General features: G+C 40.3%; 1 protein-coding gene across 1 annotated transcript; it reads right to left on the minus strand.

Moving 5' to 3' along the window:
- Positions 1-4,097: 4,097 nt before the first annotated feature.
- On the minus strand, positions 4,098-22,028 carry rnf145b (ring finger protein 145b). The gene is made up of 11 exons (XM_027139965.2): positions 21,835-22,028; positions 19,728-19,920; positions 15,529-15,637; positions 14,677-14,768; positions 12,524-12,759; positions 9,003-9,178; positions 7,751-7,891; positions 7,369-7,551; positions 6,871-7,018; positions 6,357-6,713; positions 4,098-5,680 (listed from the first exon to the last, which is right to left on the minus strand). Exons 2-11 carry the CDS (start codon positions 19,909-19,911, stop codon positions 5,303-5,305), a joined length of 2,004 nt encoding a protein of 667 aa, XP_026995766.1. The 5' UTR covers positions 19,912-19,920; positions 21,835-22,028; the 3' UTR covers positions 4,098-5,302.
- Between the last annotated feature and the right edge of the window lie 12 nt (positions 22,029-22,040).

Genomic DNA, 22,040 nt, shown 5'->3' on the forward strand with positions numbered 1-22,040 from the left:
GCAACACCGCCACCATGTGTTTAATTTCAAAAAAGCACTTTTCTTTCATGGCATTTCACTATTTGACAATAAAAAGCAGTCATAATATATGTTTTCAGGTTAACAACTTAAAAATGAATCATAAAATGAATCAGTTCAATTGAATTCAATTTAGTATTACTATATAGCACTTTTAACAATGTACATTGTCTCAAAGCAGCTTTACATAAGAAATCTAATATATTATGAATAATGTCCTTTTAACAGTCTTTTTTTCTTGCAGAAGCTTTTCTTGTGAAAGCTGAGAATTTTTTTAGTTAGTTGGAAATCGTCCATTCTTATCCCAGCAGTAACACGACATGGTAGTGGTATGTAAGTGTGTTGTGCTGCATTATGCAATTTGTAAACAGCTCAGTTTCACACCTGTCAATATAAAAATTAAAACAGCAAATTCTACTTCTGCATTATTCTTACTGCTTCTGTAACTCTCGGTTTCACATCCTTTAATCATGGATAATTTCACATAGAGACCCTAAAAGTAGCTTATGTTTTAATTCACCTTCCTGCCTCAGAACATCACCTCCTCGTAATCATAAAGACACTCCTGTGCTAATCCCATGACTCCTATTGACAATATCAATACCAACCATTTTTAAGTCAGGTCAAGAAGACTTAACTAGTCTGTCTGAGACAAAATGCTCTACAGTAGATAATCCTTTTGTAATAGTGGTGAGGATGGAGGTGGTAAATGCTCTTTCCTCAGCCTTTGCAGAAATTAGAGATGCTCCTGGTCTTTCAAGGTGTGAGGTTCTCCACCATGTGATCAAGGAATATATAGTTTTGTCTAAGTTCAGAGACAGTTTGTTGGCTCTGCACTAGACCTGTTAGTTTTTGTACCTCCTATCTACTGTATATGCTGACTTGTTGTTTTTGCTGATGAGAGCCACCATGGTTGTCGCACCAGCAAACTTGATGTGGTCTGATCTGTGCATTGCTGTACAGTTATGAGTCAGCAGAATAAACAGCAGTTTACTGAGGGCACAGCCTTGAGGGGCCCCAAAGTTTAGTGTGATTGTGCTGGATATGCTGTACGCAATGCAGACTGTCTGAGGCCTCCCAGTTGCAGGGAGGTGTTCAGGCACAGCAGAATTAGCTTTTCAATGAAATGCTAAGGGATGATTGAACTGAATTTAAGTCTATGAACTGCTTTCATATGTGTCTTTTTTGTCCAGGAGATTAAGGACCAAATGGCGGGTGGTTGCAATGGTATCTTCTGTGGAGCGGATGTTACGAGACACAAACTGCATTGGGCCCAGTAAGGATGGCAGTTGGGTCTTGATTTGTTTCATGACAAGCATCTCACAGCCACAGGGATGATGGAAGTGGTCCTGAAGCATGTTGAAATGATGGGGCAGCTCTGGAAAATTATGAAGATTTCACATTGCCTGAGCTCACTGCCTGAATTGTTGTCTGGTCCTGCAGCCTTCCGTTAGTTAACATTGTGAGTTTTACTCACATCAGCCATAGTAAGATAAAGTGCCTGGTCATTGTGAGAGGATATCGTCTTCCTCACCACCACATGGTTACTGACCTTAAACTGAATGTAGGAGTTGTTCAGCGCATCTGGAAAGAAAGCATCATTGTCACAGGCAGGTGAAGTTGTCCTGTAGTTAGTGATGGCCTGGAAGCCCTCTAAGATGTGCTTGGTGTCAACCCTGTCATAGAAGTGGCTGTGGATTCCCTTGGTGTACGCATTCTTTGCCTCTTGACAGAATGGCCTGGGACAGTTTGGCTCTTGCAGTTTGGCCCTAGCTGTTGAGAAGCCATTCATTGCAAAGTCCAGAAGCTACTGGAATTTAGGGATTACTGCTTTGAGATTCACGTTGTTGAAATCTCAGACAACAATAAACAGTCTGACAGGGTGAGGATTCTGCAGTTTGCTAATAGTCCCATAGAATTAACAAAGTGAGTACTGACTAATTGGTCAGTAAACACACGTTTTAAAGAATACCCAAATCAGTGATTCTGCCCGATAATTTATATTTATTCAGGTGAATGAGTTAGACATTGAAGAACATTTAACGTTTTGGATTAAAAAAGTTTTGCTTTCCCAGTTTGCTTTGAGTCATTGGCCGTTGACATTGTCTGAATCTAAACACATAATAAACACTATAGACTTTATCCTTTTGCTTTCATTAGCAGTCATGTGAGTAAATACAAGCAAAATTCTGGTAGACTTAGTTTAGATTTGTCTCATTTGTCCAACAGATGTTGATCCAGAATTAGACAAGATTTTTTTGGTTCTTTTAAGGCTTACCAACGAAGCACAACTTTTGTAATTATTCAGATGAAGTCTTTTTTTTGATGACTGACAGACAGATCTAACTTATGGTAGTCTGGCCAGTTGTGAAAGCATTTTTCTTCTCTAAGAACAAAATCAAAATGTTCCTGAGCTCACCTACACACGTGGACAAAATTGTTGGTACCCTTCGGTCAATGAAAGAAAAACACACAAGGGTCGCAGAAAAAACTTTAATCTGACAAAAGTAATAATAAATAAAAATTCTATTAATGTTAACCAATGAAAGTCATACATTGCTTTTCAACCATGCTTCAAAGGAATTATTTTAAAAAATATGATAAACAAAAATGATTCTAGGTACCCCTAGAAAAGACTGAAAATAATGTGACCAAAGTTACATGTTAATTCAAGGTGTGTCTACTAATTAGCATCACAGGTGTCTACAATCTTGTAATAGTGTATAGTGGGCCTATACAGTCAGGTCCATAAATATTGGGACACCGAAACAATTCTAACATTTTTGGCTCTCTCTTTATATACCACCACAATGGATTTGAAATGAAACAAACAAGTTGTGCTTTAACTGCAGACTGTCAGCTTCAATTTGAGGGCATTTACATCCAAATCAATGGAATTACAACAGTTTGCATATGTGCCTCCCACTTGTTAAGGGACCAAAAGTAATGAGACAGAATAATATAATCAGAAATCAAACTTTCACTTTTTTTAATACTTGGTTGCAAATCCTTTACAGTCAATTACAGCCTGAAGTCTGGAACGCATAGACATCACCAGATGCTGGGTTTCATCCCTAGTGATGCTCTGTCAGGCCTCTACTGCAACTGTCTTCAGTTCCTGCTTGTTCTTGGGGCATTTTCCCTTCAGTTTTGTCTTCAGCAAGTGAAATGCATGCTCAATCGGATTCAGGTCAGGGGATTGACTTGGCCATTGCATAAGATTCCACTTTTTTCCCATAAAAAAACTCTTTGGTTGCTTTTGCAGTATGCTTTGGGACATTGTCCATCTGCACTGTGAAGCGCCGTCCAATGAGTTCTGAAGCCTTTGGCTGAATATGAGCAGATAATATTGCCCGAAACAAAGCCTGAACAAGGCCTGACAGAGCATCACTAGGAACTAGTGGAATCTTATGCATAATTTTATATTTGTTGTCACCCTCACTGTTAAATACAATTTACGCCCATGGGGGTACCATCATTTTTGTCTAGGCCTGTTCCATGACTCTATTTTTTTAAAATAATTCCATTGAAGCATGGTTGAAAAGCAATGTCTGAATTTCATTGGTTAACGTTCATAGAATTTTTATTTATTATTACTTTTGTCAGATTAAAGTTTTTTCTGTGACCATTGTGAGTTTTTCTTTCATTGACCGAAGGGTACCAACAATTTTGTCCACATGTGTAGGTGTTTTTTTTTTTTTTTTTTAAAAGAATGTGGCAAATAGCTGATGGCTTGCTTCACTGTATAGTTGATGGCAGTCACAGCTGTTTGAGCTTCATATTGAACATTGACAGCAACAGAATATATATATGTAAATTACACAGTTAAAATTAAATTAACTCTAGATCTTTTATCTGCTTACAATAATAAGGGAATAATACAATTCTGGCCATAGAACTACTCAGTTGTCACTTTCAGTCCCTTAAAATAGGAAGGACAAAGTTTTGTAACTCCTACATTCTCCTAATCTGGGTCTAAATATCCTCAAATTAAACCATCAAATATTTAAGATCAAATATGATGACAAAAAAGATAATTTGATTAATTATTTGAATTGAAAAACAAATGACCAAGTGTATTCAACATGAAATAGCTCAATTGCTTTATTTTTATTCCAAAATGTGCAAAATTAAAGACATCACAAACCATCAGATTCAGTGGTGTTTTGTGTTCATACATTGTATATGTATTCATCTACACAAATTCACCAAATATCTTAATACTGTCAATCTGACATTAGGAAGTAGCAAATCCCCATTCAGCATCTTTAGGCTCAATCCCACTTCTACCTGTAGAGGACATCGAAGTGTTCCCACGATCCCAAATGCTATGTCATAACGGTTGATAATGCTTCAATACTGTTTGGCATATCAAACAAAACTCAGTTAAAATATTTTACACATGTATAGATGTACACATAGGTATAGGTAGGTATATACCTGAACATAGATGTACACATATATATCCAAGAGGCTATAGCTCATAGTTCACAAGGATTACATGCTGGTAAAGACAGAGCCGATTTGGAAGCATTCACAGCAGGATGGCGTGGCATCAAGCTACATACAAATGACATCCCCCACTTCAATAAATCTACCTGTTCCTTAGGTAATTATTTAAAGCTCTGAGGCTCCTTAAAGTAGACATGAAAGAAGCTAAGATGGCTCAAAATCAGCTAACTAGTGCAATATTTCCCCAAAATTTGCCAGGGCTTGCCTCTGTTGATAGAAAGCAAAACAAGCAAAACATCCTGTTAATAACTGTTTGACCATGCATATGTCGAGAATTTGGGGTTGGAGGACATCTGTCCAAAATATCAGATAAACATTAACATATTTAATTGTAACATTTGTTAAGTGTAATTTAGAATGTTCTTTAGGATGGTTAAGAAATCTTGAAATAAATGTGGCTCATTTGTAGTGCAATAGAACATTATAGACAATTTGAACACCGTTTACAGAAATGATGGCAAATTGTCAACAAAAATCCACTCCTATGTGGGATCAGTTAGAAAGAAATGGGAAAATATGACCTATATAACTCACAAATCTGAAGAACTCGCTAGCACCCAAAAATTTTCCTCCAATGGATTATAACAGTCATAATATGTTCTGACTATTAATCTCTAGGACTCTTATAAGTCCTCTTGTTAGAAGACTTAACATTGGCAGCATTACAGTGTGACTGTGATAAATCTGAAGTCACCACTGAAAAAATGAACAGAGCACAGCTCTGCTTAAGGGGATGGAGGGACACTTGAAATGGAGTGTGGAGCTTGTTTGCCTAGCCTCTACTAGCTTCTTCAGTCTTTTCTTTTTCCACTTTTGAATCACATTCGCAGGTTTCTTCTTGAACCCTGCCACTTTTCATTTCTGGCTCTGCTGAACTTTGAAGACATGACAGGGTTGCAACATTTTGGGAAGCCTCTCCAACTGGTTTTGGCTCCTCTATTGCCACTAAATCTTGCCGTTCTGCCTGTTCTGCATTTGGATTGAATGGTGATATGTCAGGAGGAGCTGGGGCAGACGTGTTGGTGGATGGTGATTGGCTCTTGAGTGGGCCATGGCAAAGGGGGCAGGACTCCTGCACATACAGCCACTTTTTCAGGCAGCCTGCATGGAAAAAGTGACCGCAAGGTGTGATGACTGCCGACTTCATGTCCTATAAAAAAGATTGGATAAAATTTAGCATAAGTGGAATAAGAAACTGAATTTCTTGGATACACAAAACTACAAAGGCAAAATTTCTTTTTATGAAAATAACTTTGTAGAGCTAAAATTATGATATAACTATGATTCTGTGTTAAATAAATGAAACTAAAATTTATGCAGCACCACTACTTGTATGCCACATTTCAGTTAGGACAAACAGAACAATAGTTAGTTAGTTAGTTACTGTAGTTTACTGCCATGTCAGCTACTGAGGCTATCTTCATGGCAAGAATGGTTAATAAGAACTAAAATAACCTAAAATCACAGGAATAAATATTGACAAATATAGACACCTTAAATAAAATTTTTTACATTAATATATGACAGAAACTCTAAAACTTTTTCTGATAAAACCTTGTAAAATAGCTCTTTAAATGAATTGGCCTCATAAAATACCCTTCTGTGGTCATTATACGCAGGACAGTCCAACAGAATGTGTTTGACAGTAAGGGGAATGCTGCAGAACGAGCCAGAACAATAGTAAAAGTCAACAAGAATATGTTGTATATTCTGGGACATGATCTAATTATTATTATATGATTATTAACATATGCCTAAGAAAAAGCACCATTGTCAAACCCTTTTCTATTCCACGCTCACATAAATGCACATGCACACACACACACCTGATAGCAGATGGCACAGATATCATTGTACTGCTGTAATTGCAGTGTTGAGGCCGTGGGAAGGCTCTGAATCTTGTGCACAGCATCACGGCGCAACAGGAAGCTCTGCCAGCCGAGCTGCGCCCGCAGCCACACGTTGTAGTAGGCGTGCAGCAGAATGATGGTGGAACCCATCACACTCCACTGTCCAAACAGCGTCTCACATACACCATAGGCCACCACAAAGAGTGCCACCACAAACTCCAGCAGTCTATAGGTGCCATTCACAAAATACATGACCTCGTCCATGTTCTCAATCGGAACCTTGCGTAGCTCCTCCACCATGAACAGCACATAGATCAGCAGCGTACCGAGCACCTGAGGGAGAGCTGATACTTTAAAAATGTGTATGTGCATTTTGTATGTGCATATGTGTGTACTCTAGTATACACTTATTTTAAACTTCAAATTGGAAAATTTTCATACCCCTTGCCTACTGATTTGAAATAAAAAAAAAAAAAAAAAGTGTGTACACCTGCAGTGAGGTAAGGATGCTGGAGGAGATGATGATGAGCAGCCAGAAGTCCATATGAAAGAACTGGCAGATCATGTAGACCATGTAGGCAGGAAAGATCAGCAAGAACAGACAAAGACTCACTGCTCGGAAGTGCTTCCACAGACTCCTAGAAGAGATAGATACATACGATGAAAATAAGAATTCCATGGCTATGAAAAGTAGAACCATATGACCTTTACCAATGCCAATGTCTAATTCCAAAATCTGATGGTTTCATCAACTGGTTGGATTACGATCATGAGTAATGTTTACATTTATTCAGATTACCAATACAAGAAGACTTCTTGTAAAAGAAAATAAATCCTACAAAACAGTGGTACCAAAGGTCTAGTGTGTTCTCTGGGTGGAACATGCCCAGGAAAGAAAACCGATAACTTTCAATGAAAGTAGCCCACATATTTCTGCTATAATATTTAGCTTGCGCTGAAAGTTGGCACAGAAAGAGAAGATGCTCACTTGTCCCTGGAAGCCCCCAGTGCAAGCACTATGGGGTCAGCAATCTCCAGCATGGATTGCAAAATAGAGGCCACAACAATAAAGAGTATGATGCTCAGGAGAAAGGCCCGGTGGATGACCTGCAGCTCAATTAGCCCTGTCTGAACAGAGAGAATCAGCAAAGTGATTCCTTCTGTCATTCCCCTGAGAAAATAGGAGGAGAAAACAAATCAGGCACCAAGAGTCATCTACATATCTTGTACATCAAGAAAATACTGCAAATGCCTGTTCATGTTAATAAATATATAAACAGTAATGTATTATGCCATTATTAAGATATCACACTCTTTATACTGATTATAAGAAGCACAAGCTAAAAAAGGTTTGGGAGAATTTAACCTACCTGTTCATGGCATTGTCATTCATGAAGGCTCGGTAACCTTGTAAGTAAAACTTGCAGAGTGTGAGGACGCCCAGCGCCACAAAAGACACAGTGAAGACCAGCCCCAACAGTGAGTATGGAGAACAGCAGCACTCTGCAATGCTGCACACAGAGGCATAAGGTGGTTTATGCCCACAATATACAAAAAAAACCCCTTACCCTTCATCTTTGTGTATGCTTTTTCTGAATGACTTTATTAAGTAATCACTACAAATACATCTAAATCTACTTTTTCAAGGAACTGTTTAGATCTTGGTCTGGCAGAGGTGCCATGATCACAATGGACAGAAAAGACAGACAGCTTTTAACATATAGCTATTTCGACTGCATTCTTTGCAAAGCAACAAAGTTCTACTTCACAATCTTCTGACTACAACTTTATAGTCTACACTGAGGTGACTACAACAATTCTTTTTTTGTTAATGTACTTGAAGTGTTATTTTAAGCATCTATTTGATGTGTTTTGTATGATAAGTAATGCAAAACCTGTTTCTGTAGAGCAGAAACTTAAGCAAGCATTAACCAATCAGAAGCTCAAAGAAGTTCCACAACCAAAAGGGGTGTGTGGAAAAATTCAATGTTGCCCGAGAGAAGCCTTGCAATGACAAACAGTAGCCTTAGTTTTTTAGAGGTTTGCATAGTTACTCTATGCAATAAGACTTGTCTTTTATGAAACACTTTTTGATGTTTAATAGACAATTATTAATCTAGCAAAACTGGACATCAAATATCTGTATATCAGCACAGTGTGTTAGGTAGAACATTTTCCTATAAAAAATGGCAAAAGTTGGACTCCCATTTGGGGTGACAGAAAAGCATTTGGTCTATTGTTGGGAGATGGCAAGTTCATATTCCAACAATGCTATAGACATGTGTAGTCAGGAGTCCAAAGAAACTAAACTGGCCATCCTATTTGGATAGGGAGGTGACATTACTCTCATGGCTGTAAATTGAAGCAAAGCTAACTAAATTGTAACTTTCTTGAGTAATTACCCGAGTTTCTTCAGCTGCCCTATGATGCCAAATGAGCAGCACTTCGACACAGATGAAGTCAGCCACAAATCTTTTTCGGAGCAAGGTGTGCTAGCCTGCCCCCTCCCTAATTGATAGCTGTCTCATGTTAGGGGAGAGCTACCTGTGGGTATTAACTGGCAATTACCCAAATAAGGGAAGCAATTTAAAAAAAAAAAAAAAACAATCAAACAAAAAAGACCTGGTAAGAAAGAGGAAGAGCAATCTCTCGCGTGAGGGAGGTTGGTCCCGTGTGCTGAAGTACGAGTAGATCTGCAGCGTAAAGAGCACCAACCAGAAGCACATGAAGAGCATGGGCAAGACAAGCTGATTCCACAATGACATGCCCAGAGCCAGTAGCCCATACACCTCCACCACCTAGAAAGTGAAAGAGTGAGAGAGAGAGAGAGAGAGAGAGAGAGAACAAGGTCAAACAAATTTGGTTACACTATAATTCAGTACACTCTGTCACTTTAATAGGAACATCTTTACATTCGCAAGATCATGTGGCAGCAGCACAATGCAAAAAAAAAAAAATCATATGGTGATACAGGTCAAAAGTTTTAGTTAATATTCACATCAAACATCAGAATGGGGAAGAATGTGATCTCTGTGTTTCGTAGGGCATTTAGACCTTTTCTTTTTACGCATGATGTGAGCAGGTGTAAAAAGCCCCTAAGAATTCATGTTTCTTAAATATTTGTATAGCACTTTTAAAATCCCCTCCTTGAACCGCCACCTTATTGTGGTGGAGGGGTTTGCATGCCTGAATGATCCTGGGAGCTATGTTGTTTGGGGCTTTCTGCCCCAGGTAGGGTCTCTCCCAAGGCAAACAGGTCCTGGGTAACGGGCCAGACATAGAGACGTTCAAATCCCCCTTGTGAGAAACTCAAAATCAAAGTCTGTGACGTCGCCCCGGTATGGCACAACTGGGGCCCCACCCTGGAGCCAGGCCCGGGGTTGGGGCACGTATGCGAGCGCCTGGTGGCCGGGTCTTACCCCACGGGGCCTGGCCGGGCTCAGCCTGAAGGAGCGACGTGGGGCCGATCTCCTGTAGGCCCCACCACCTGCAGGAGGAACCGTAAGGGGCTGGTGCATTGTGGATTGGGTGGCAGTCGAAGGCGGGGGCCTCTGCGACCCAATCTCCGGACACGGAATCTGGCTCTAGGGACATTCAATGTCACCTCGCTGGGGGGAAGGAGCCTGAGCTGGTGCGGGAGGTTGAGAGATACCAACTAGAGATAGTTGGGCTCGCCTCCACGCACAGCTTGGGCTCTGGAACCCAACTCCTCGAGAGAGGCTGGACTCTTTACTACTCTGGAGTTGCCCGCGGTGAGAGGCGGCGGGTTGGTGTGGTCTTGCTCATAGCCCCTCAGCTCAGACGCCATGTGTTGGAGTTCACCCCGGTGAATGAGAGGGTCGGTTCCCTGTGCCTTCGAGTCGGGATAGGTCTCTCACTGTTATTTGCTCTTACGGGCCAAATGGCACTGTAGAGTACTCAACCTTCTTGGCGTCTCTGGGAGGAGCGCTGGAAAGTGCTCAGAACCGAGGACTCCGTCGTTCTACTGGGGGACTTGAACGCTCTGTTATTGGACTTCTGTGCTAGTCACAGTTTGTCCATAACGAACACCATGTTCAAGCATAAGGGTGTCCATCAGTGCACGTCTCACCAGTACGCCCTTGGTCAGAGGTCGATGATCGATTTTGTGGTTGTTTCATCTGACCTCCGGCCGTATGTCTTGGACACTTGGGTAAAGAGAGGGTTGGTGTCAACTGATCACCACCTGGTGGTGAGTTGGATCTGATAGCGGGGGAGGAAGTTGAACAGACTTGGCAGACCCAAACATACTGTGAGGGTCTGCTGGGAACCTTTGGCAGAGTCTCCAGTCAGAGAGATCTTCAACTCCCACCTCTGGCAGAGCCTCAACCAGATCCTGAGCGAGGTTGGACACACTTGAGTCTGAGTGGACCATGTTCTCCACCTCCATTGTCAACACGGCCGCCGTGGCCGTAAGGTCTCCGGTGCCTGTCGTGGCAGCAATCCCTGAACCCGGTGTTGGACCCCAGAAGTAAGGGATGCAGTCAAGCTGAAGGAGTCCTACCGATCCTGGTTGGCTCGGGGGACTCCGGAGGCAGCTGATAGGTACCGGAGAGGCAAGCCAGCTTCAGCCTTGGTGGTTGCAGAGGCAAAAACCCGGATCTGGGAGGAGTTCGGTGAGGCCATGGAGAAGAACTATCGGGCCTTGAATACATTCTGGCAAACCGCCCGGCACCACAGGAGGGGGAAGCAGTGCCCTGCACACACTGTTTACAGTGGGAGTGGGAATCTGCTGACTTCGACTGGGGACTTCCTTGGATGGTGGAAGGAGTACTTCGAAGATCTCCTCAACCCCACTGACATGACTTCCACTGAGAAAGCAGAAGCCGAGGGCTCAGTTGTGGACTCGTCGATCCCCCAAGCTGAGGTCACTGGGGTAGTTGAGAAGCTCCTTGGTGGCAAGGCACCGGGGGTGGATGAGATCCGCCCTGAGTACCTCAAGTCTCTGGATGTTGTGGGGCTGTCTTGGCTGACACGCCTCTGCAACATCGCGTGGCGGCTGGGGACAGTGCCTCTGGACTGGCAGACTGGGGTGGTTGTCCCTCTGTTTAAGAAGGGTGACCGGAGAGTGTGTTCCAACTACAGAGGATCACACTCCTCAGCCTCCCCGAAAGGTCTATGCCAGGGTACTGGAGAGGAGAATTCGGCCGATAGTCAAAGCTCAGATTCAGGAGAAACAATGCGGTTTTCGTCCCGGTCGTGGAACACTGGACCATCTCTATACCCTCGCCAGGTTTCTGGAGGGTTCATGGGAGTTTGCCCAACCAGTCCACATGTGCTTTGTGTATCTGGAGAAGGCATTCGACTGTGTCCCTCGTGGTGACCTGTGGGGGGTGCTCTGGGAGTATGGGGTCCGGGGCCCTCTGCTAAGGGCTGTCTGGTACCTATATGACCGGAGCAGGAGTTTGGTTCGCTTTGCCGGCAGTAAGTCAGACTTGTTCCCGGTGCATGCTGGACTCCGGCAGGGCTGCCCTTTGTCACCGGTCCTGTTCATTATTTATATGCCCTTTGTCACCGGTCCGGTTCATTATATTTTTATATGATCCCGGATACAGGTGGCCGAAATGAGTTTCCTCCATAGGGTAGCTGGGTGCTCCCTTAGAGATAATGTGAGGAGCTCGGTCACTCGGGAGGAGCTCAGAGCTCCGGATGCCTCCTGGACGCCTCCCTGGGGAGGTGTTCCGGGCATGTCCAACCGGGAGGAGGCCTGGGAACGACTCGGTATTCCCCAGAAGAGCTGGAGGAAGTGTCTGGGGAGAGGGAAGTCTGGGCGTCCCTGTTTAGACTGCTGCCCCCGCGAGCCGGGCCCGAATAAGTGGCAGAAGATGGATGGATGGATGGATAGACTTAAAAATTCACATTGTCTCAAAGCAGCTATACATAAGTATAGAAACAGATAAAAAAAATGTTAAAAGTTTAAAACTAAGTTACTATATACCTCTAATTTTATACATGCTCTCTAGAGTTTACACCAAATGGTAAGGAAAAACAAAAAACACTGAGCAAGGAACAGCTCTGTTTTATTACTCTTAACAACCATGGTGAGCAGAAATGCATCTCAGCATAAACAAAATGTCAACACTGATTTGGTTGGGCAACAATAAGTATTCTGCAGTAACCTGTACCTGTGCAAGCTCCCGGTAGGCATTCTTAGCCAGGTTGTAGGGTACCAGGAGGTTAGAAGCAAGGAAGTAGATCACTTCAAGCCCAGTGAAGATCATGGCAAAACGGTTAACAAAGACAATAGTTTCCAAAGGGACAAGGCACAGACGAGCCACCAGGGGAAGGAGGTGAGCTGAAAACAGCCAGATCTGTTTCGTCTGCATCACACAGGAGCACAGTGTACACACCACCAACTGACCTGTTTAAACCAAAAAACCAAAAGCATGTTACAATTCCTAAATACTAAAACTTGGGTATAACCTTGAAAGCATACACAAATGCTAGACTCCACCCAATATTTCGAGATAATACATGTTTGCTTTCCAACTTGAACAGACCCCATCCACTACACATTCAAACACACCATCACAGTGTTCATTAGTGACCAAGTATAGGAGTATAGGTATAGGAAAGTCTTCTTACTTTACATTTACAGCATTTAGCAGATGCCCTTATCCAGAGCGACTTTTTTTATACAACTGAGCAATTGAGAGTTAAGGGCCTTGCTCAGGGGCCCAGCGGTGGCAGCTTGGTGGACATAGGAATCGAACTCACAACCTTCCGATTGGTAGCCCAACACCTTAACCACTAGGCTACCACATCCCACATATTACAGCATATAGGTTTATGCAAGAAAGGGTTAAAATAAAATAAATAAATAAATAAAAACATTTAAATGAATTAATTTTAAACAACAATATATTTAACTAATAAAGGTAAAAAGAAGTTTCTATAATGTCTCTTTGTAAAATGGATGAAGCTTGGAACCACCAGGACTGTTCCTAGAGCTAGCTAGCTTTCTGGTCAAACTCAGTAATTGGGCTTAGAGGTGCCTTGGTCAGGAAGGTGACAAAGAACTCAATAATTTCTCTAACAGTTAACTGGAGAAATGAGATATCTGGATTGAAGGACAACCATTTCAGAAATACTCAATCAATCAGGCCTTTAAGACAAGCATGAAAAAAATATTCTCTGGTCTGAAATGTTACTTTTTGGCTGTATTCCAAGTTATAAGTCTGGTTAAAAACCAGGTACAGCTCATCAACTGGCTAATATTATCCCTATGGTGAGGCATGTTAAGGGAGTGATGAACTGTCAACACAACAATTATGCAATCCATGTAGCAGGGACAACAGAGTTTCTTGGGAACAAATCTTAAAATGTTCTTGAGTGGCTCAGCCAAAGCCCAGACCTGAATACACAAATCATCTGTAGAGCGAGCTCAAGATCACAGACTCTCTCCAAATCTGAGCTTGAGAGGATATGGCAAGAAGAAAGGGAGAAACTGTCTAAATTTAGGTGAGTAATGCTTGTACAGACTTACACAAGATTAAAAGATGTAACTGCTGGCAAAGATGCTTATACAATGTATTGAACTAAAACTAATGTATTGAATTATATCAAAGGTTTGGATTTTATAAATTGATGGCCAAATTTCAATTTAATTCAATTTAAGCAAGCCAGGGATGAAGTAAAATTTCAATCTTATCTAATATAATAAATTAACCTAAAAAAATCTTAATTTTAAATAGAACTACAGTTCCATTCAGCATCTAGCCAATAATTAGTAAACTGCTCCATATGAAACAAACATGACTGATTACTTGCTTAAGTGTGACTTACAACATCTGAAATCAAAGATTTCAGATCTTTTGGTATCCAAAATGAAGAAGACAAAAATAGAGCAAAAACCACAGATGTGCTTTTTTACATAACTATAAAAGCAACCGTAAAAGCTACATAATTGTTTTAACAACTTATTTCCAACATTAGACCTAATCAAAGGTCCACTGAGGTCCTATTCTAACATGTTTCTCATGAACAAGACTATGAATCAATTCCTCCTTCATTGCATTCAGACAGCTTACAGACTAGCACATGGCCCTTTAGTAAAATCCAGGTTCCTTACTCTCAGGTTTCATATATCACTGTGGTTAAACCTTTCAGCCAGAGATGGGAATTAAAAATGCCATTTAAAACCCATTGATAACACCTCCTCCCACAGAAGCACAACATATGCCCCAAGGAACTCAATACCATACTGAATTAGAACACTGAAGATACAACAGGTGAGCCATTGGTTTATTTGGAACCTGGTAGATCAAGAATTATTTACCAATTAGAGCTGTGGTGAATCGGTTCATGGAGAGTGGATCCAGATACAGGGGTCCTTCAAAACCAGAGTCAAGCTCGCTGCGAACATAATCCCTGCAAAGAACATGAGATGCATTTAGAATACTGTATATTTCTACCCCAGTGAAGTAGCGGTCAATGACTGTGGTAGGAAGGTGCTGCAATTTCAGGGAGAAATCATCACCTACAGCAAAACCTTCTAATAAATGTGTCTCATGCTTTGTTCTTACAATTAGATTATGGAAGGGGAGAGGGTGATAGATAGATAGATAGATAGATAGATAGATAGATAGATAGATAGATAGATAGATAGATAGATAGATAGAGAGAGAGAGAGAGAGAGAATGTGTGCTATTCTCTCAGCAGTTCAGAATACAGTAGTGCAAATGCTTAATAAGTATATATGCTCTACTGCCAAACATCCCCCTTTCAGTCCCATTTCCCCCTTCCTGAATGTTTCTTATTCATTTGAATAAATAAAGTTTCTACACTGCTGATCTTTAACAGCATGTTATTCGGGTACCCCACAGTAGTTTTGATCACTTTCAGACATAATTAGCCTGGGTAATTGTGTAAATTAATAATACATTGTTAAAATAGTTAATATTAATAATAATCATTGTAAACAATTGTACAATAATGCTCACTGCTTGTGCTGATTTGCTGTACCGCAAAATTTGTTAAATTGCTTTCGCTAGTTCCCTGCTCTTCTGAACACCTGATTTGTGACTGATGTGGCTATGGCCAGATCTCAGCGATATCAAATGAGAATTACTCATTTTGAAGCACACACACACAGCACTAGAGGTTTGTGTGTGTTTGTGTGCGTACACACCTGGAAAGCTGGTGTCCGGCAAATAGCAGCAAAGCGGTGAGCACGTACAGGTAGAGGCGTACCAAATGCTGCCGTGGTAGAGTCAGCAATACCAAGCTAAGAATATAGCCTGTGGAAAGAGGAAAAAAATATAAAAGCTACACATTTAAGCAATTCTATAGAGTTTTACTCACAGTGAACCAGTCATGTTTGATTTTAACTTCACCTACAGGCAGCAGCTTGTGACCAGCTACAGGCCACATGCTTGACTTATGTTGAACTAGTGAATTTCTAGTGTAACTCTATAAAACCATGTTCTGCTCTATGTGCATCTAGATAAAGAGTTATACAAAACCACAAACATTTGATCCATATTGAAAACTGCATATATGCAAAACAGAAATGTATTTATTTTTTCAGTGCAGTGTATTCTAATCCTATGAAACCAGATAAGATACAACAAAAATTCTGCTAGGGCTTTTCCAGAGATATCTTATACAGCATATTAAAACAAACTACCAAACCCATAAACACTGGCCTAGGTTAAACAGACTTTTTTTTACAATACAAATGCGATGATTATGCGATGAACTCAGAAAACCACTCCCTTTAATTTAAATGTTCTCTTGCTTTCGCTAGTTCCCTGCTCTTCTGAACACCTGATTTGTGACTGATGTGGCTATGAACTGTCCCATAAGTCATGTGCAGTCCAATGCAATATACAATTTAGTGTTGGAGCAGCAATCACAATCTGAAATACCAATCAAAATGCTCTGACACAGCTACAACATTGTCTTCTGTCTTTCTTAGCAGTCTAACTCAACCTGACAGCGAACATCTTGTGTTAGAACCCATTCTTACCATTTTGTATACCAGCTTCAAAGACAACATGCTATTATTTGTTTCAGATAACTAAATTTAGGAAAAAGTGACAAGCAGCTGAGCAAAACCAAGAAAATACAAGACTGGATGCTGAAATTCATTGTTTAAAATACAGTAGATAATAACCTCCATGTTAATTTTTTGGATATGTCATCTCTCTAAACTGTTCAGTTTATCAGATAATCTACTTGGACAGCATTCTCTGCTTATGGGATAGTTTCCATCTGCTTATTTTCTGTTCCAAGTAAACAAAGTGAGCTGCTTATTTACATAACTTATAAAAAGTCCATATTGCAGGTACATTTGCAAAAAGGGAGTAAAGTTGATTTATGCCAGATTTGGACCAGCAAAATAGCCCTAAAATAAGTCTCTAACAATATCACCTACAGCAAAACTGAAGTACAAATTATTTTAATAAATGTCTCATGCTTTGTTCTTACAATTAGATTATGGAAGGGGAGAGGGTGATAGATACTAGATAGATAGATAGATAGATAGATAGATAGATAGATAGATAGATAGATAGATAGATAGATAGATAGATAGATAGATAGAGAGAGAGAGGTGTGCTGTTCTCTAAGCAATTCAGAATACAGTAGTGCAAATGCTTAATAAGTACAGTGAGGAAAACAAGTATTTGAACACCCTGCCATTTTGCAAGTTCTCCCACTTAGAAATCATGGAGGGGTCTGAAATTGTCATCGTAGGTGCATGTCCACTGTGAGAGACAATCTAAAAAAAAAAATCCAGAAATCACAATGTATGATTTTTTTAACTATTTATTTGTATGATACAGCTGCAAATAAGTATTTGAACACCTGAGAAAATCATTGTTAATATTTGGTACAGTAGCCTTTGTTTGCAATTACAGAGGTCAAACGTTTCCTGTAGTTTTTCACCAGGTTTGCACACACTGAATTTTGGCCCACTCCTCCACACAGATCTTCTCTAGATCAGTCAGATTTCTGGCCTGTCGCTGAGAAACACAGAGTTTGAGCTCCCTCCAAAGATTCTCTATTGGGTTTAGGTCTAAAGACTGGCTAGGCCACGCCAGAACCTTGATATGCTTCTTACAGAGCCACTCCTTGGTTATCCTGGCTGTGTGCTTCGGGTCATTGTCATGTTGGAAGACCCAGCCTCGACCCATCTTCAATGCTCTAACTGAGGGAAGGAGGTTGTTCCCCAAAATCTCACAATACATGGCCCCGGTCATCCTCTCCTTAATACAGTGTAGTCACCCTGTCCCATGTTCAGAAAAACACCCCCTAAGCATGATACTACCACCCCCATGCTTCACAGTAGGGATGGTGTTCTTGGGATGGTACTCATCATTCTTCTTCCTCCAAACACGTTTAGTGGAATTATGACCAAAAAATTATCATCCAAATGTTCATTGGCAAACTTAAGATGGGCCTGGACATGTGCTGGTTTAAGCAGGGGAACCTTCCATGCCATGCATGATTTCAAACTATGATGTCTTAGTGTATTACCAACAGCAAACTTGGAAACGGTGGTCCCAGCTCTTTTCAGGTCATTGACCAGCTCCTCCCGTGTAGTTCTGGGCTGATTTCCCACCTTTCTTAGGATCCTTGAGACCCCACAAGGTGAGATCTTGCATGGAGCCCCAGTCCGAGGGAGATTGACAGTCATGTTTAGCTTCTTCCAGTTTCTAATGATTGCTCCAACAGTGGACCTTTTTTCACCAAGCTGCTAAGCAATTTCCCTTTACAGCCTTGTGGAGGTATACAATTTTGTGTCTAGTGTCTTTGGACAGCACTTTGGTCTTGGCCATGTTAGTAGTTGGATTCTTACTGATTGTATGGGGTGGACAGGTGTCTTTATGCAGCAAACGACCTCAAACAGGTGCATCTAATTTAGGATAATAAATGGAGTGGAGGTGGATATTTTAAAGGCAGACTAACAGGTCTTTGAGGGTCAGAATTCTAGCTGATAGACAGGTGTTCAAATACTTATTTGCAGCTGTATCATACAAATAAATAGTTAAAAAAAATCATATATTGTGATTTCTGAATTTTTTTTTAAGATTACGTCTCTCACAGTGGACATGCACCTACGATGACAATTTCAGACCCCTCCATGATTTCCAAGTGGGAGAACTTGCAAAATAGCAGGGTGTTCAAATACTTATTTTCCTCACTGTATATATGCTCTACTGTGAAACATCCCCCTTTCAGTCCCATTTCACCCTTCCTGAATGTTTCTTATTCATTTGGCACTTTGTTTATATCTGGTCAACAACGTACGTCATACACGTATCTTGCACCTTGGGTTTTTAGCAGTGTGTACTGCGCATATATTTGTGATGACAAAGATCTACTTGAGGATATATTACACTCTTAATTTGTTTTAATGGCTAGTTCTTCTGGTGACTAAAGAAAAAATACTGATCGTGTATTTCCATAGCAGCATTATAAAAGACTTCTGGAAGAAAAAAGAATTCAGAAGAAACTTTCACATCTGGAATTTGGAATAATGCACAGCAGACAAGAAAAAAGTGCGTACTCGAATTTGCATTCTTCTTCTTTATATTATTTTTTAGTTGTAGTAGTAATCCCAATAATAATAATAATAATGAGAAGATAATTACATCAATTCCTAGTTTAACAAGTGTATGTTATATTTTTGTACACTGATCCAAATATCCTGAGCCAATGGCATTTCAGTGCTTGCTCAGTTTGGCCCAGCTTGTGCCTCATTTCAAAACCTGTAAAGATTTGTGGAAAAACATGAAAGATTCCATCATATTGTCAGCCATTAATTCAATGCATGCCACCATACTTCAGCGAGATTCTGCATGTTCCTGTCAAGTTAGTGTTTGAAAAACTTACACTATCTGCACTCAATCACATATTATGACTAAATAATAACAACAATAACAACTATAACAATAGCAATAATAAATATGGCTATAAGTGGTCATCTGTGGGCTCTAAGCACCACTGACAATAGCAGCCCCAGAGGCTAGTTACAATTTTGAGATATGCATACATCATTGTATTAACTATGTGAAATACCGTTCTCCTCTATGAAATAACTCGGCTCCCTGTGTGTGGCCTTGCCCCACTGATTGAACTGACCCACAATCTTCTTTCATGCATGAAAATCTATGCAACCAATAATAAAAGTAGAAAATGCATTATAAAAGTATTAATTGCTTAGCCTTTCAGTGGTGTGTGTTTCTCACTTGAGACAATTTCATGTTAAGACCATTTTACACCACACCCTATGTGATGCACTGGACAAACCACAACTGCTCTGCAACACTATTCATGTACTAGATATGACTTACACCAGTCCATAAATGAAACACTACATACCTAAATAGTGTAGGTACAGAGCCAGGTACTTGTACTGAAAGAGAGGGTTGTTGTTCAGGCTGCTCCTCTGGATCTTCTGGAAAAAGGAGCTTACATCCCAGCGGTACAGCACCTCCAGGAGCATGATGCTGGGCACCCGGAGGCCCACATTCAGCACAGACTCCACACGGTCCCACACTGCCATTGCCGCCAGCTTGAAAAAAGTGTGTTAAAGAGAGTTAGAGCAAGAGAAAGAAAGAATGAAAGTGAGAATGAGAATGATTTTATCTATTATCAGCTTGTAAAAAGAGCTACACCCGAGCACAGAAACCTTAATGTAGCTTGAACCCAACGTATAAAATACCAAGGCAATAAGAACGATTTGTGCCAACCAAGTCTCATGATGTTTCTTCTGTCAAGGAGGAATTGTATTTAAAAACATTACACAGGCAGAAAGCAGAAAGCCAGCATGCATGCATAATTATTCTACAACCGAATTAAAGGATGTGGCAAAATTCTGTATCCTTATTTAAGTTAAACAAAAGGTATATTTTCTGAATTATACTGAAGTGATATATGGAAGTGACCCTTGCTTATTGATAAGGGCTAATCAATATTAAGGTCCCACCTGGTTATCACCCTCACAACAATTAAAGCAAAACCAAGTGATCTCTGCAATATTCTGAATCAGAAATTATTGCAGATTTGGGCTAAGATGTGTTGTGTGCCATTACAATGCACATTCAGCCAAAGCCCAATTTATGATCACTGCCATCATAGAAAAGAATGCACAACTGTCTTCATTAACAGTGGTAGTTTAAAAGAGGAATTTTGTGCCTTCAGTTTTGCCAGTTCAAGTTGAAAAAAAGCAAAACACATTTAGATTTTGCAGAGAAAATACAATCAAGCAAAATCATAAATCAAGCAATGTTCTGCTAAATACTGGAAGGACTGATAAGTGACAAGACGTATTTTATCTGATTAAATCATTTTAAAATACTCCTTATGTATAACAATCCACCCAAACACTAATAGTAACACCACCACAATGAAATTACAATAAGACAATGAAAGCCTAAAGTCACTGGAAATCAGTAATAGTAATTATGTTTTGAACAAGTCAGAATGGTGGCCTTCTGTTGGCCTTCATTCATAATCATCATGACTTTGTCTCACATGAATGAATTCACAGCAGACTCCAAGAATGTCACTTTAAAAAATGCTGATATATTAGGTATAAGGTCAATTTAAAATGCAATACACAGGAGCACCTTATTGCCTTAAACGCCTCAGTGATAAATAGCACGATTAATTATTTTCTTAATTGTAAAATATGTTAAACTGTCATCTGATAACTTGCTCCACAGGCAAGAAACGCAGGCTAATAGATAATCATGTTAATCATGCGATTGCTTTTTCTGAAATGGCTTTGAGCTACACACAGGTATCTAGTCACCTGGGACACCATGTTAATGCCATTGTATTGCTTTGGTTGAAGTTAGCAGCTATACAGAATAAAAATCTTCCAAACTAATTTGCTATTATCAAACTATTAAGAAGATTTAGCAAAGTAGCTACAGTAAGCCCACAACGTAGCTACAGTAAGCCCACAACGTAGCTACAGTAAGACCACAACGTAGCTACAGTAAGCCCACAATGTAGCTACAATAAGACCAAAATGTAGCTACAATAAGACCACAAATTCAGAATTAAGTCCCTGCACAAAGAATGCTGGAGGTAATTATAAGAAGCTGAACCTAAATTTAAAACAGCACAGAAGAAACTAAGCAGGAAATGGAGTGAAATGTTCCACAAATGTGCATCAAATATCGGTATAAAACCTGCCAGAGGCGGAATAACACCAGTTAGCTTAGCAGCTCGGCATCTCCGACAAGCTTTACTGTGACAAATGTTAACTCTAACTTAAATTAACAAATGTCTAACGTTATTTACTAGCTGGATAATCAAACAGTAACTTAACAAAGTAGCTTCCTGTTTGGACTTTGGTTTACAATTACGAGCACAGTTGCCGTTAGCTTAGCTTAACCAAACCCAGTTAGCGTTTTAGATGCCAAGATGTTCCGCTTCTCACAAAAACACCGCCTCTACTGACAACGTCAATACTTACATTATATCAGTTTATCAACGTTCCGTACAGTCTTCTTGTATGTCTCCGTACAGACATACACCATTTTAATATGGTTTACTTAATATTACCGGTCTGTTAAATCCAAAGTTTTTCCAGGAGACTAGAAGCTATATCGAGTTTCACTCATACTATTTGGCAGCCATTACAAAACTTCTTTTGCACTGCGCATGCGCTTTAGACCAAGA

The sequence above is a fragment of the Tachysurus fulvidraco genome, chromosome 21 (genome assembly GCF_022655615.1).
Source record: "Tachysurus fulvidraco isolate hzauxx_2018 chromosome 21, HZAU_PFXX_2.0, whole genome shotgun sequence".
Classification (NCBI taxonomy): Eukaryota; Metazoa; Chordata; class Actinopteri; order Siluriformes; family Bagridae; genus Tachysurus; species Tachysurus fulvidraco.